The sequence below is a fragment of the Triticum urartu genome, chromosome 7, assembly GCF_003073215.2.
Source record: "Triticum urartu cultivar G1812 chromosome 7, Tu2.1, whole genome shotgun sequence".
Taxonomy (NCBI): domain Eukaryota; kingdom Viridiplantae; phylum Streptophyta; class Magnoliopsida; order Poales; family Poaceae; genus Triticum; species Triticum urartu.
Window position 1 is genome coordinate 592,352,642 of NC_053028.1, and position 16,915 is coordinate 592,369,556.

The following is a 16,915-nucleotide window of genomic DNA, read 5'->3' on the forward strand; positions in this document are numbered from 1 at the left end:
ACCTACGAGCTATGGAGAAGCGATGGTGGGCCCGTATTCCGACAAATGGTTAGAAGCCATGAAATCCGAGATAGGATCCATATATGAGAACAAAGTATGGACTTTGGTGGACTTGCCCGATGATCGGCAAGCCATTGAGATAAATGGATCTTTAAGAAGAAGACGGACGTGGGCGGTAATGTTACCGTCTATGAAGCTCGACTTGTGGGAAAGAGTCTTTTCACAAGTTCAAGGAGTTGACTACGATGAGAATTTCTCACCCGTAGCGATGCTTAAGTCCGTCGGAATCATGTTAGCACTAGTTGTATTTTTCGATTATGAAATCTTACAAATGGATGTCAAAACAAGTTTTCTTACCAAGTTTTCGTAAGAAAAGTTGTATGTGATACAATAAAAGGTTTTGTCGATCCTAAGGATGCTAAAAGGTATGCTGGCTCCAGCAGTCCTTCTATGGACTAGAGCAAGCATCTCGGAATCGGAATATATGTTTTGATGGAGTGATCAAAGCTTTTAGGTTATACAATGTTTGCTAGAAACTTGTATTTACAAGAAAGTGAGTGGGAGCACTACAACATTTCTAATAAGTATATGTGGATGACATATTGTTGATTCGAAATGATGTAGAATTTCTGGAAAGCATAAACGGTTGTTTGAAGAGTGTTTTTCAAAGAAAGACCTGGATAAAGCTGCTTACATACTGGGCATCAAGATCTATAGAGATAGATCAAAACGCCTGATGATACTTTCAAAGAATGCACACCTTGACATGCTTTTGAAGGAGTTCAAAATAGATCAGTCAAAGAAGGGGTTCTTGCCTGAGTTGTAAGGTGTGAAGTTGAGTAAGACTCAAAGATTGACCACGGCAGAAGAAAGAGGAAGGACGAAGGTCTTCCCCTATGCTTTTGTCATAGGCTCTATACGGTATGCCATGCTGAGTACCGCACCAGATGTGTGCCTTGACACATGTCTCGCAAGAGGGTACAAAGGTGATCTAGGAGTGGAACACCAGATAGCAGTCAAAATTATCCTTAGAGGAATAAGGAAATGTTTCTCGGTTATGGAGGTGATAAAGAGTTCGACATAAAGAGTTACGTCGATGCAAGCTTAACACCTATCTGGATAGCTCTGAGTAGAGATACCGGATATGTATAATGGAGCAACAATTTGGAATAGCTCCAAGTGGAACGTGGTAGCATCATCTATGATATGACATAAAGTTTTGCGAAATACATAGGGATCTGAATATGGCAAGACCCGTTGACTACAACCTCTCTCACAAGCATAACATGATCAAACCCAAAACTCTTTGAGTGTTTATCACATAGTGATGTGAACTAGATCATTGAGTCTAGTAGACTCTTGGATGTTGGTCACATGGCGATGTGACCTGTGAGTGTTAATCACATGGCGATGTGAACTAGATTATTGACTCTAGTGCAAGTGGGAGACTGTTGGAAATATGCCCTAGAGGAAATAATAAATTAGTTATTATTATATCATATTTCATTGTTCATGATAATCGTTTATTATCCATGCTAGAATTGTATTAATAGGAAACTCAGATACATGTGTGGATACATAGACAACACCATGTCCCTAGTAAGCCTCTAGTTGACTAGCTCATTGATCAATAGATGGTTACGGTTTCCTGACCATGGACATTGGATGTCATTTATAACGGGATCACATCATTAGGAGAATGATGTGATGGACAAGACCCAATCCTAAGCGTAGCACAAGATCGTGTAGTTCGTTTGCTAAAGCTTTTTTAATGTCAAGTATCATTTCCTTAGACCATGAGATTGTGCAACTCCCGGATACCGTAGGAGTGCTTTGGGTGTGCCAAACGTCACAACGTAACTGGGTGGCTATAAAGGTACACTACAGGTATCTCCGAAAGTGTCTGTTGGGTTGGCACGAATCGAGACTGGGATTTGTCACTCCGTGTAAACGGAGAGGTATCTCTGGGCCCACTCGGTAGGACATCATCATAATGTGCACAATGTGACCAAGGAGTTGATCACGGGATGATGTGTTACGGAACGAGTAAAGAGACTTGCCAGTAACGAGATTGAACAAGGTATCGAGATACCGACGATCGAATCTCGGGCAAGTACAATACCGCTGGACAAAGGGAATTGAATACGGGATTGATTGAATCCTCGACATCGTGGTTCATCCGATGAGATCATCGTGGAACATGTGGGAGCCAACATGGGTATCCAGATCCCGCTGTTGGTAATTGGCCAGAGAGTTGTCTCGGTCATGTCTGCATGGTTCCCGAACCCGTAGGGTCTACACACTTAAGGTTCGGTGACGCTAGAGTTGTTATGGGAAATAGTATGTGGTTACCGAAGGTTGTTCGGAGTCCCGGATGAGATCCCGGACATGACGAGGAGCTCTGGAATGGTCCGGAGGTGAAGATCAGTATATTGGATGAAGGGTATTGGAGTAAGGAATTGTTCCGGGGGTACCAGGTGATGACCAGCGTGTTCGAAAGGGGTTTTCGGAGGCCCCGGCAAGCGTTGGGGTGCCTTATGGGCCAAGGGGAGAGGGCACATCAGCCCACTAAGGGGCTGAGCGCCCCTCCCACCCCATCTCACGTAACCAGGAGAGGTGGGGGCGCCACCCCTAGGGCAGCCGCCCCTCCCGGCTTGGGGGGCAAGTTTCCTAGGGGGTGGGGCGCCCAAACCCATCTAGGGTTTCCCCTGTGGCCGCCGCCCCTCCCCTAGGGAACCCTAGGGCGCCTCCCCCTCCTCCCTTCCCCCTATATATAGTGAGGGAGAGAGAGGGAAGCCGCACCCTTCCCCTGGCGCAGCCCTCTTCCTCCTCCAACACCTCATCCTCCTCCGTAGTGCTTGGCGAAGCCCTGCCGGAGAACCACGAGCTCCATCACCACCACATCATCGTGCTGTCGGAGTTTTCCCTCAACTTCTCCTCTCACCTTGCTGGATCAAGAAGGAGGAGACGTCTCCCAACCATACGCGTGTTGAACGCGGAGGTGCTGTCCGTTCGGCGCAAGGATCATCGGTGATTTGGATCACGATGAGTACGACTCCATCAACCCCGTTCACTTGAACGCTTCCGCTTAGCGATCTACAAGGGTATGTAGATGCACTCTCCTTCCCCTCGTTGCTAGATTACTCCATAGATTGATCTTGGTGATGCGTAGAAAATTTTGAATTTCTGCTACGATCCCCAACACATTGTTCCTGATTCAGCCTATTATGAAAGAAACATGTTTGCAATGACAATTAGAGATTGTAGTTGCTTATGCCATGCTTAATTAGCTAGGAGTTTATAATGGTTTACCTTGCGTTCCAACATGCTATTAAAATGGTTGTGATGTGGTATGATAGGGTGGTATCCTCCTTTGAACGATTCAAGTGGCTTGACTTGGCACATGTTCACGCATGTAGTTGAAACAAAATCAACATAGCCTCTACAATATTTCTGTTCATGGTGCATTATATCCTACTCATGCTTGCATTCGGTGTTGATTAATTTTAACGCATGTTCATGACTGTTGCCGCTCTCTAGCTGGTCGCTTCCCAGTCTCTTTCTAGCCTTCACTTGTACTAAGCGGGAATACTGCTTGTGCATCCAATTCCATAAACCCCAAAGTTATTCCATATGAGTCCACCATACCTTCCTATATATTGTATCTACCTGCCATTCCAAGTAAATTTTTATGTGCCAAACTCTAAACCTTCAAATAAACATTATGTTTTGTATGCTCGAATAGCTCATGTATCAACTAGGGTTGTCTGTATCCTCCATGCTAGGCGGGTTATTCTTGAGAGGAGTGGACTCCGCTCCTCATTCATGAGAAAATGGCTGGTCACCGGGATGCCCAGTCCCATGCTCAAATCAAATCAAAATAATTGCAAACAAAACTCCCCCGGGATTGTTGTTAGTTGGAGGCACCCGTTGTTTCGGGCAAGCCATGGATTGATGCTTGTTGGTGGTGGGGGAGTATAAACTTTACCATTTTGCTTGGGAACCGCCTATAATGTGTGTAGCATGGAAGATATTGAGATCTCTCATTTGTTATGTTGACAATGAAAGTATACTGCTCAAATATTATTCATCTCTATTTCAAAACCGAGCTCTGGCACCTCTACAAATCCCTGCTTCCCTCTGCGAAGGGCCGATCCATTTACTTTTATGTTGAGTCGTCATCTTCTTATTAAAAAGCACCAGTTGGAGAGCACCGCTGTCATTTGCATGTATTACTGTTAGTTTACATTGAGTATGACTTGACTGGATCTCTTTTACCATGAATTACAATGTCTAGTCAGTCCTTGATCTTTAAAGATGCTCTGCATTTATGTTTTGCGGTCTTAGAAAGGGCTAGCGAGATACCATCTTGTTATATCATATTATGATTGTTTTGAGAAAGTGTTGTCATCCGAGATTTATTATTATTGCTCACTAGTTGATTATGCCATTGATATGAGTAAACATGAGACCTAAATGTTATTGTGAATATGGTTAGTTCATAATCTTTGCTGCAAACTTGAATGCTGGCTTTACATATTTACGACAACAAGAGCAAACAGAGTTTGTAAAAGTTTTTCTTTATCACTTTCAGTTTATCAACTGAATTGCTTGAGTACAAGCAAAGGTTTAAGCTTGGGGGAGTTGATACGTCTCCGTCATATCTACTTTTCCAAACACTTTGCCCTTGTTTTGGACTCTAACTTGCATGATTTGAATGGAACTAACCCGGACTGGCGCTGTTTTTAGCAGAATTGCCATGGTGTTATTTTTGTGCATAAATAAAAGTTCTCGGAATGACCTGAAAATCAATGGAGATTATTTTTGAAATATATAAAAAATACTGAAAGAAGAATCCACGTCAGGGGCCCACACCCTGTCCATGAGGGTGGGGGCGCGCCTACCCCCTGGGCGCGCCCCCTGCCTCGTGGGCCTCCTGACGCTCCACCGACCTCAACTCCAACTCCATATATCCGTGTTTGGGGAGAAAAAAATCAGAGAGAAGGATTTATCATGTTTTACGATACGGAGCCGCCGCCAAGCCCTAAACTCTCCCGAGAGGGCTGATCTGGAGTCCATTCGGGGCTCCGGAGAGGGGAATCCGTCGCCATCGCCATCATCAACCTTCCTCCATCACCAATTTCATGATTCTCACCGCCGTGCGTGAGTAAATCCATCGTAGGCTTGCTGGACGGTGATGGGTTGGATGAGATTTATCATGTAATCGAGTTAGTTTTGTTAGGGTTTGATCTCTAGTATCCACTATGTTCTGAGATTGATGTTGCTATGACTTTGCTATGCTTAATGCTTGTCACTAGGACCCGAGTGCCATGATTTCAGATCTGAACCTATTATGTTTTCATGAATATATGTGAGTTCTTGATCCTATCTTGCAAGTCTATAGTCACCTATTATGTGTTATGATCCGTTAACCCCGAAGTGATAATAATCGGGACCATTACCGATGATGACCGTAGTTTGAGGAGTTCATGTATTCACTATGTGTTAATGCTTTGGTCCGGTACTCTATTAAAAGGAGGCCTTAATATCCCTTAGTTTCCAATAGGACCCCGCTGCCACGGGAGGGTAGGACAAAAGATGTCATGTAAGTTCTTTTCCATAAGCACGTATGACTATATTTGGAATACATGCCTAGATTACATTGATGAACTGGAGCTAGTTCTGTGTCATCCTATGTTATAACTGTTGCATGATTGATCGCATCCGACATAATTCTCCATCACCGATCCAATGCCTACGAGATTTTCATATATTGTTCTTCGCTTATTTACTTCTCCGTTGCTACTGTTACAATCACTATAAAACCCAAAAATATTACTTTTGCTACCGTTACCACTACTATCATATTACTTTGCTACTAAATACCTTGCTGCAGATATTAAGTTTCCAGGTGTGGTTGAATTGACAACTCAGCTGCTAATACTTGAGAATATTCTTTGGCTCCCCTTGTGTCGAATCGATAAATTTGGGTTGAATCCTCTACCCTCGAAAACTGTTGCGATCCCCTATACTTGTGGGTTATCATGGTCTATTTTTATTGAATCTCAATAGTAGTGATACACATATTCATAGTATTGAAGCCAAAAGATATAAGTTTAATAATGATAGTGCAACTTATTTGTGGCACTGCCGTTTATGTCATATTGGTGTAAAGCGCATGAAGAAACTCCATGCTGATGGACTTTTGGAATCACTTGATTATGAATCACTTGATACTTGCGAACCATGCCTCATGGGTAAGATGACTAAGACTCCGTTCTCCGGAACAATGGAGCGAGCAACAGACTTATTGGAAATAATACATACTGATGTATGTGGTCCAATGAGTATTGATGCTCGCGGTGGGTATCGTTATTTTCTGACCTTCACAGATGATTTGAGCAGATATGGGTATATCTACTTGATGAAACATAAGTCTGAAACATTCGAATAGTTCAAAGAATTTCAAAGTGAAGTGGAAAATCATTGTAGCAAGAAAATAAAGTTTCTACAATATGATCGTGGAGGTGAATATTTGAGTTATGAGTTTGGTCTTCATTTGAAACAATGTGGAATAGTTTCACAACTTACGCCACCTGGAATACCACAGCGTAATGGTGTGTCCGAACGTCGTAATCGTAGTTTATTAGATATGGTGCGATCTATGATGTCTCTTACTAATTTACCACTATCGTTTTGGGGTTATGCTTTAGAGACGGCTGCATTCATGTTAAATAGGGAACCATCGAAATCCGTTGAGATGACACCATATGAACCGTGGTTTGGCAAGAACCCAAATTGTCGTTTCTTAAAGTTTGGGGCTGCGATGCTTATGTGAAAAGCTTCAACCTGATAAGTTCGAACCCAAATCGGAGAAATGTGTCTTCATAGGATACCCAAAGGAGACCGTTGGGTACACCTTCTATCACAGATCCGAAGGCAATATATTCGTTGCTAAGAATGGATCCTTTCTAGAGAAGGAGTTTCTCTCGAAAGAAGTGAGTGGGAGGAAAGTAGAACTTGATGAGGTAACTGTACCTTCTCCCTTATTGGAAAGTAGTTCATCACAGAAATCAATTCCAGTGATTCCTACACCAATTAGTGAGGAAGCTAATGATGATGATCATGAAACTTCTGGTCAAGTTACTACCGAACCTCGTAGGTCAACCAGAGCAAGATCCTCACCATAGTGGTACGGTAATCCTATTCTGGAAGCCATGTTACTTGACCATGACGAACCTACGAACTATGAGGAAGCGATGATGAGCCCAGATTCCGCAAAATGGCTTCACGCCATGAAATCTGAGATGGGATCCATGTATGAGAACAAAGTGTGGACTTTGGTTGACTTGCCCGATGATCGACAAGCCATAGAGAATAAATGGATCTTCAAGAAGAAGACTGACGCTGACGGTAATGTTACTGTCTACAAAGCTTGACTTGTTGTGAAAGGTTTTCAACAAGTTCAAGGAGTTGACTACGATGAGACCTTCTCACCTGTAGCGATGCTTAAGTCTGTCCAAATCATGTTAGCAATTGCCACATTTTATGATTATGAAATTTGGCAAATGGATGTCAAAACCGCATTCCTTAATGGATATCTTAAGGAAGAGTTATATATGATGCAACCAGAAGGTTTTGTCAATCCAAAAGGTGCTAACAAAGTGTGTAAGCTCCAGCGATCCATTTATGGACTGGTGCAAACCTCTCGGAGTTGGAATATACGCGTTGATAGTGTGATCAGACTTTTGGAGAAGCATGTATTTACAAGAAAGTGAGTGGGAGCTTTGTAGCATTTCTGATATTATATGTGGATGGCATATTGTCGATCAGAAATGATACTGAATTTCTGAATAGCATAAAAGGATACTTGAATACGAATTTTTCAATGAAAGACCTCGGTGAAGCTGCTTACATGTTGGGCATCAAGACGCTTAATTGGACTTTCACAAAGCACATACCTTGATAAAGTTTTGAAGAAGTTCAAAATGGATCAGTCGAAGAAAGGGTTCTTGCCTGTGTTACAAGGTGTGAAGTTGAGTCAGACTCAATGCCCGACCACTGCAGAAGATAGAGAGAAAATGAAAGTCATTCCCTATGCTTCAGTCATAGGTTCTATCATGTATGCAATGTTGTGTACCAGACCTGATGTGTGCCTTGCTATTAGTTCAGCAGGGAGGTACCAAAGTAATCCAGGAGTGGATCACTGGACAGTGGTCAAGAACATCCTGAAATACGTGAAAAGGACTAAGGATATGTTTCTCGTTTATGGAGGTGATAAAGAGCTCGTCATAAACGGTTACATCGATCCAAACTTTAACACTGATTCGATGACTCTAAGTCACAAACCGGATACGTATTTTTATTGAATGGTGGAGCTGTCAGTTGGTGCAGTTCTAAGCAGAGCGTCGTAGAGGGATCTACGTGTGAAGCGGAGTACATAGCTACTTCGGAAGCAGCAAATGAAGGAGTCTGGATGAAGGAGTTCATATTTGATCTAGGTGTAATACCTAGTGCATCGGGTCCAATGAAAATCTATCTGATCTAGGTGTAATACCTAGTGCATCGGGTCCAATGAAAATCTTCTGTGACAATACTGGTGCAATTGCCTTGGCAAAGGAATCCAGATTTCACAAGAGAACCAAGCACATCAAGAGACGCTTCAATTCCATCCGTGATCAAGTCAAGGAGGGAGACATAGAGATTTGCAAGATACATACGGATCTGAATGTTGCAGACCTGTTGACTAAGCCTCTCTCACGAGCAAAACATGATCAGCACCAAGACTCCATGGGTGTTAGAATCATTACTGTGTAATCTAGATTATTGACTCTAGTGCAAGTGGGAGACTGAAGGGAATATGCCCTAGAGGCAATAATAAAGTTGTTATTTATATTTCCTTATATCATGATAAATGTTTATTATTCATGCTAGAATTGTATTAACGAAAAACTTAGTACATGTGTGGATACATAGACAAACATAGTGTCCCTAGTATGCCTCTACTTGACTAGATCGTTAATCAAAGATGGTTAAGTTTCCTAACCATAGACATGTGTTGTCATTTGATGAACGAGATCACATAATTAGAGAATGATGTGATGAACAAAACCCATCCGTTAGCTTTGCACTATGATCGTTTAGTTTATTTCTACTGCTTTCTTCATGACTTATACATGTTCCTATGACTATGAGATTATGCAACTCTCGAATACCGAAGGAACACCTTGTGTGCTATCAAACGTCACAACGTAACTGGGTGATTATAAAGATGCTCTACAGGTGTCTCCGATGGTGTTTGTTGAGTTAGCATAGATCAAGATTAGGATTTGTCACTCTGTGTATCAGAGAGGTATCTCTGGGCCCTCTCGGTAATGCACATCACTATGAGCCTTGCAAGCAATGTGTCTAATGAGTTAGCCACGGGATGATGCATTACGGAACGAGTAAAGAGACTTGCCGGTAACGAGATCGAACTAGGTATGATGATACCGACGATCGAATCTCGGGCAAGTAACATACTGATGACAAAGGGAACAACGCATGTTGTCATGCGGTTTGACTGATAAAGATCTTCGTAGAATATGTAGGAGCCAATATGAGCATCCAGGTTCCGCTATTGGTTATTTACCGGAGGTGTGTCTCGGTCATGCGTACATAGTTCTCGAACCCGTAGGGTCCGCACGCTTAACGTTCGATGACGATTTGTATTATGAGTTGATGTGATTTGATGACCGAAGGTTGTTCAGAGTCCCGGATGAGATCACGGACATGACGAGGAGTCTCTATATGGTCGAGACATAAAGATTGATATATTGGACCATGTTTTCGGACACCGGAATTGTTCCAGATAGTTTCGGGTAAAAACGAAGTGCCGGAGGGGTTACCAGAACCCCCCGGGGGAACTAATGGGCCACCATGGGCCTTGTTGAAGAGAGAGGAGGGAAGCCAGGGCAGGCCCCCCCCTTGCAGTCCGAATTGGACAAGGGAAGGGGGGCGACGCCCCCCTTTCCTACTCCCTCCCCCTCTCCTTCCTTCCTCCTCTCTTCCTTGTGGAGGAATCCTACTAGGATTGGTAATCCTAGTAGGACTCTCTCTCCTTGGGCACGCCCCTAGGACCGGCCAGCTCCCCCTCCCTCCTTTATATACGGGGGCAGGGGGCACCCTAGAACACACAAGTTGATCTTTTAGCCGTGTGCGGTGCCCCTCTCCACAGTTACACACCTCGGTTATATCGTCGTAGTGCTTAGGCGAAGCCTTGCGCCGGTAACTTCATCATCACCGTCGCCACGCCGTCTTGCTGAAGGAACTCTCCCTCGGCCTTAGCTGGATCAAGAGTACGAGGGACGTCACCAAGCTGAACGTGTGCTGATCGCGGAGGTACCGTACGTTCGGTACTTTGATCGGTTGGATCACGAAGATGTTCGACTACATCAACCACGTTACTAAGCGCTTCCGCTTTCGGTCTACGAGGGTACGTAGACACACTCTCCCCGCTCGTTGATATGCTTCTCCTAGATAGAACTTGCGTGATCGTAGGCAAAATTTTGAAATACTACGTTCCCCAACAGGCACGACCATGCCTCTTTCGAAAAGGGAAAAAACCGTGCTCCCAATTCGTTTTTTTCATCTAGTTTTTTTGTGAAAAAAAAGTTCGTTAAAACCTATCAACATGGTATCTAGTTTTGAAGATCTCGACGCGAGGAATCCAACGGTGAAAACAGTTTGAGATTTGGACGCACGGTTTAAGAGATAAGATGTTTTGAATACATGGATCTACGAAAAAAGAGAAGACTCACATGTTGTGACAAATGGCACGCGTTCCTATACGGCGCGTACCGTGTAGCGACGTAGCGCGTACCCCCCCCCCCCCTCGCTCGCTGTTGTTAACATGGGCGTCCATTTCGGGGTTTCACCCCCAACCGGTTTTGGAAATGTTCTAGAACCTTCCCTGAACCGTGTTTTTCGTTTTTTCCTTTTTCCGTTTTCTTTTCGTTTTTTCTTTACTTGTATGTTTTCATTTTTTACTCTTTTTTTCTGATTTCCAAAAATCTATTAATTTGTGATTTATTTTTTAAGTCGTTAACTTTTTTTTGGAATGATGAACATTTTATCAAAACCGTGGTTTTATTTTTTACTAATTAGTGTACAATCTCCGAAATCATGAACATTTTTTGTAACCGTGAACATTTTTTATAACTCACGAATATTTTTTCGAAATTGTGAACATTTTCTTAAATTTTTGAACAATTTTTAGAAATTTGTGAACATTTTCTTAAGTCATGAACATGTTTTTGAATTAATGAACATTTTTTCTAAATAATGAAAATTTTAAATTATAGACTAAATTTTCGAAATATTGTACATTTTTTCCAAATTTGTGAACATTTTTTGAATTTGTGAAATTTTGTTTTTGAATCATGAACATTTTTTTGAATCGTGAACATTTGTTTTCAAATTCATGAACGTTTTTCGAATTAGCGAACATTTCCTTGAATCACGGACATTTTTTCAAATTGACAAACATTTTTTTGAATTAGCGAACATTTTTTTATTCGTGAATATTTTTCTGAAATTCTTGAATATTTCTTGAATTAGCACCCTTTTTTTGAATCGTGAATATTATTTTTCAAATTCACGAACATTTTTTGAATTAGTGAACATTTTTTTTGAATTCCTGAACATTTTTCAAATTAGCGAGCATTTTTTGAATCATGAACATTTTTTTCAAATTCACAAACCTTTTTTGAATTAGCGAACATTTTTGAGTTTGTGGACATCTTTTACAAATTCATGAGCAGTTTTGAATTCCTGAGCATTTTTCTCTAATTATGAATACATTTCGAAATCATGATTGTTTTATTAAAATAGCAATTTTTCTGAAATTTTAGAACTTTTTGATATCCCGAATTACTGAAAGAAAAGGAAAAAAACAAGGCGGCGTCCCGGTTCGCAGATGGGCTGGCCCAGCAGTGCGCGAGGGGTGCGCGCTCGCTTCTTCCGCAGCGCCTAGGTCGCCATATAGGCGCTCCCATTTGTCACAACCTGAGAAGATGAGGTGATCTTTGCAATTGGTGATATCGAAATAAAAAGAAGTCATTAGTTGAGGAGTACTCGTTGCAAAGATCACCCCAACCCCTCAGGTTGCGACAAGTGGCACACATACAGCGCGCCACTTGTTGCAACCCGGAAATTTTTTCTTTTTTTCGTAGATTCGTTTATTCAAAATATTTTATCTTGCAAACCGTGCGTTCAAATCTCAAATTGTTTTCATCATTGCATTCCTCGTGTCAAGATCTTCAAAACTATATCCCATGTTGCAAGAGAAAAAAATTGACATTTTTTTTTGTCGAAAAGCTAAAGAAGACCGGTGAAAAACCAAAACTTTGAAAAAAAGACCCAGAAAAAAACCCGTTTAAATAGCCGAAAACACGTGCGGAAAAATAAAAAACAAAATTCGAAGGGAGCGCCCAAAGTATGACACATGGCAAATTGCTGAGAGCATGTCGAGTGACGCTGATCGTTGTGAGGTGGGAGCGTTCGTTAACTAGTGGCTCCCCAAATAAAAAGTCCGGTTGAAAACAGACAGATGGGCCGGCCTGTGCGTTTGGTCGAGTGTCACAATGAGCGACGTATTAGATGGGCAGCTAAACAGAAGCACGAGCCCACTACATCAAAATAAACACGGCCGTCTTTCTTCGTCGCGAGCAGCCGCGACGTGAGATGACCCGGGCGCCATGGCCGACCCCTCGCTCCGTCCGGCAGGCCACGGAGCTCCACGCCCTCCTCACCGCGTCCGGCCGCCTCCTCCACCAGCCCTCCGCCGCGCACCTCCTCAACTCCCTCGCCAGCTGCATTTCCCCCGGCGACCCGCTCCACCTCCGCTACGCGCTCAGCCTGTTCGACCGAATGCCCTGCTCCACCTTCCTCTTCGACACCGCGCTCCGCGCCTGCTTCCGCGCCTCCTCGGGACCTGAGCACCCGTTCCTCCTCTACCAGCGTATGCGCCGCGGGGGCGTGCCCCCCGACGCCTTCACGTTCCACTTCCTCTTCAAGTGCTGCTCCCGCGGCCGCGCGCAGGTCCTCCTGTGCCGGATGCTGCACGCCGCGTGCTTCCGTACCATGCTTCCCTCCGCCGTGCCGCTCATTGCGAGCCCTCTCATCCATATGTACGCTGGGCTTGAGCTCCCCGGCGATGCCCGCCGGGCTTTCGACGAGGCTTCTGTGAAGGACGCGGTTGCTTGGACGACGGTCATCAGTGGGCTGGCCAAGACGGGGCTGCTTGATGATGCGCGGCGCCTTCTGGCGCGGGCTCCAACGAGGAACGTGGTCGCTTGGACTGGTTTGATTTCGGGGTACTCGCGTGCTGGTCGGGCTGCTGAGGCTGTGGATTGCTTCAACCGCATGCTTTCTGATGGCATTGCACCGGATGAGGTTACCGTGATTGGCGTGCTCCCGGCATGTGCTCAGCTGAAGGATTTGGATTTTGGACGCTCACTGCACATGCTGGTTGGGGACAAGAGGATGTTGATGAGTAACAAACTTGTAGTTGCGCTCATCGACATGTATGCCAAGTGTGGTGACATTGCCTGTGCAAGGGAGGTTTTTGATGCTTTAGGTAGGGGCCGAGGACCCCAGCCATGGAATGCTATGATTGATGGATACTGCAAGGTAGGCCATGTTGACATTGCACGCTCTCTGTTTGATCAGATGGCGGACCATGACATCATCACATTTAACTCGTTGATCACTGGGTACATCCATGGTGGCCGGCTTAGAGAAGCGCTACTTCTTTTCACAAAGATGAGGAGACATGGTTTGCGTGCTGATAATTTTACCATGGTGGGCCTTCTAACTGCTTCAGCAAGTTTAGGTGCATTGCCACAGGGCAGGGCCTTGCACGCTTGCATTGAGCAGAGGCTGGTGGAAAGAGATGTTTACCTTGGTACTGCACTCTTGGACATGTACATGAAGTGTGGGAGGGTGGAAGAGGCGACTGTTGTTTTCAAACAGATGAGTGTGAGAGATGTTCACACTTGGAGCGCCATGATTGGAGGTCTCGCATTCAATGGGATGGGTATGGCTGCTCTGGAGCACTTCTTCTGGATGAAGTGTGATGGCTTTCATGCCAATTCAGTTACATACATTGCTGTTTTGACTGCATGTAGTCATTCATGCCTACTGGATGAAGGCCGTCTGTATTTCGACGAGATGAGATTGGTGCACAATGTACGCCCCCAAATTGAGCACTATGGCTGCATGATAGATTTGCTGGGCCGCAGTGGACTTCTGGATGAAGCTATGGATCTTGTGCGGACCATGCCAATGCAGCCAAATGCTGTGATATGGGGCTCCATCTTGAGTGCTTGTAGAGTCTACAAGAACGTCGATCTAGCTCAAAATGCTGCAGATCATCTTCTGAAGCTAGAGCCAGCTGAGGATGCTGTCTATGTCCAGATGTATAACATTTACATTGATTCTAGACAATGGGAAGATGCATCAAAAATAAGGAGATTGATGGAAGAAAGGGGTGTGAAGAAGACTGCCGGTTACAGCTCGATTGCCGTGGCTGGGGAGGTGCATAAGTTTGTAGTTGGTGACCGATCACATCCACGCAGAATGGAGATTATTGTAATGTTGGAGGAGATTAGACGCAGTTTAAAGTCAGTAGGATATTCACCTATCACGTCGCAGATAACAGTGGATGTCGATGAGGAAGAGAAAGAACAGGCACTTTTAGCACACAGTGAGAAATTGGCCATTGCATTTGGCCTCATTAGTCTAGCACCAAACCTACCGGTTCATATCATAAAGAATCTCCGGGTCTGTGAGGACTGCCACTCTGCAATCAAGTTGATCTCAAGGCTTTGGAACCGGGAAATCATTGTTAGAGACCGGAGTCGGTTCCATCACTTCAGGGGTGGAGCATGTTCTTGCAATGATTTTTGGTGATTAACGCTTTGTAAGGCGCTGGTCCTGGTGTAAAGCTTGAAGGATGAGGAAACACTAAAACATAATACTATTTCTTCTTCAGATTAGCTTTCAGGTCGTGATTCCCAGTTGCCAAAGGTATCCTCTGTTCTCTTCGATGTGCCATTTGAGTTAGAGAGATTACTCATGTTCATCCTCTGAGAGCAATGGCTACTTTATCAGGAAAAGAAGGTCAGTTGTGTCACACTGATGAATACCAGTTGGCTCACTGGAAATGAGCTCCTCTTCACACGATAACATTCAGCACACACATAGTCCAGGTGGAGATCGAACTGATGGAAGTGAATGGTATCCATGTTCTTCTCGTGTAATCTGCATGGCTGCCCTTGTTTCCTAAGCTGCAGTTTCTGTGACCTGTTGCCATGTTAATGAACAGGCCAGCCCAGTAACACCGAGGGTAAGTAGGCTGAAGTCAATAGTCTAGATGGGACATATAGATTGCTGAACAGGCCTGCCCAGTAACTCTGGTGGTTTCTTTTCTGTGGCATTTCAGGGTTGAAAATGTAGACAAAGGAGGTGGCGCATCCATGGCACCCTGCAGCCGTGGTTCCATGCTCCATGCTCAGTGAGGCCAAGTGGAATTCCTATGGCTTCCTTTGTTCCAAGGTCTGGAATTCAGTTTTGTGGAGCTACGAAGCACATGATGAAAATGTGCTGGGAAAGAGAGCTGCAAACATGCTGATAGATGCTGGGAGAAGGAAAAAGGAGTGGTACCCAGGAGGAACTAGTCATCAATATTATTAAGGTAGAGCTGTGGATCGAACCGAGGCTGGCTAACCCATCGACCATGGTGCAAACCAGCAAGCCCCTGCCCCCTGGGTGACTTCTCTAGATGTTGGGGAAACATCCAGACACCATTTTGCAGGTATCAAACTTCTTTTACGATGTTGTGGACAAGAAAAATAAGTGCTGCAAGGATGAAAGAGATGCCATGTGGGCAAAGAAGCCAATAAGTGAAGGTCAGTGCCTATAGCTTAACCAAGATGAGACCTGTAGTTTAGTGCATGAGATCAAAAACCATATCGGCGCCGTAGCTGGTTACTCTCTCGAGATGCCATTTCTCCCAGCAGCATATTGTGAATCTTCTTGTCATCCTACCGAGTTAGCAAGAATCTAATCCCCGCACCGCATTATTCTTCTTGCTGATCTTTATTTAATTATCAATGCTAGTTGTATTTTGGATTAGTTTGGGCCTCGAATCTGAGTGTCCTGATCTGAACACGTCACCTGCCAGTCAGATCACTGATTGTTCTGAACCTGATCAATTCTTCCATGTTTGACTCAGCGATGGGAACTTGAGTTGCCTTTGTATGTCATTTTTAGCCTTTTGTCTCGATCTGGCTTCGCTGATTGATCTCGTTACTGATTCAGCTCCCTGCCTCACCATTGCAGGAAACTATCGTCTGCTTCAGATTGGGTTGCTGAAGTAAATGAAAAAAGGTGACTACCGCTTTGAGCTGAGCTGTTGAGGGAGGCACAAGTTGAATGGGCTTGGTAGTGCAGGGAAGGGAATCAGATGGAGCATTTCAGTGTGGCGGGGTATGCAGGAGGATGGATACATCGCAGCATGGCTGGCAAGTCCATTGCAAAAACTGGTGTGTCTGAAACACATATAATGCGCCTTTTGTATATGTTTTAGTGAAAGGCTATATTTTATTTTCACCAACAATCTGGTTTCTGTTTTACGGTGTGATTGGGTCGAGTCGATAACCGCGGGCCGAACATAGCGTGCGTTTGCTTGATTAAATACTACTCCCTCCGTTCCTAAATATAAGTCTTTGTAGGGATTCCACTATAAACCACATACGGATGTATATAGATGCATTCCAGGGTGTAGATTCACTCATTTTGCTTCGTATGTTAATCCATAGTGGAATCTCTATAAAGACTTATATGTAGGTACGGAGGGAGTACTACACCAAAT

At 44.1% G+C, this 16,915-nt stretch overlaps 1 protein-coding gene across 2 annotated transcripts; it reads left to right on the forward strand.

The window, feature by feature from the left end:
• Positions 1–12,685: 12,685 nt before the first annotated feature.
• Positions 12,686–16,649, forward strand: LOC125524780 (putative pentatricopeptide repeat-containing protein At5g40405). 2 transcript variants are annotated; one of them, XM_048689810.1, is made up of 4 exons: positions 12,686–15,069; positions 15,154–15,388; positions 15,485–15,950; positions 16,384–16,649. In XM_048689810.1, the coding sequence occupies exon 1, from the start codon at positions 12,724–12,726 to the stop codon at positions 14,950–14,952; it is 2,229 nt and encodes a 742-aa protein (XP_048545767.1). In that variant the 5' UTR covers positions 12,686–12,723; the 3' UTR covers positions 14,953–15,069; positions 15,154–15,388; positions 15,485–15,950; positions 16,384–16,649. The 2 variants fall into 2 exon arrangements, with proteins under 2 accessions (XP_048545767.1, XP_048545766.1); XM_048689809.1 differs by having other exon boundaries at positions 12,686–15,388.
• Positions 16,650–16,915: the final 266 nt, after the last annotated feature.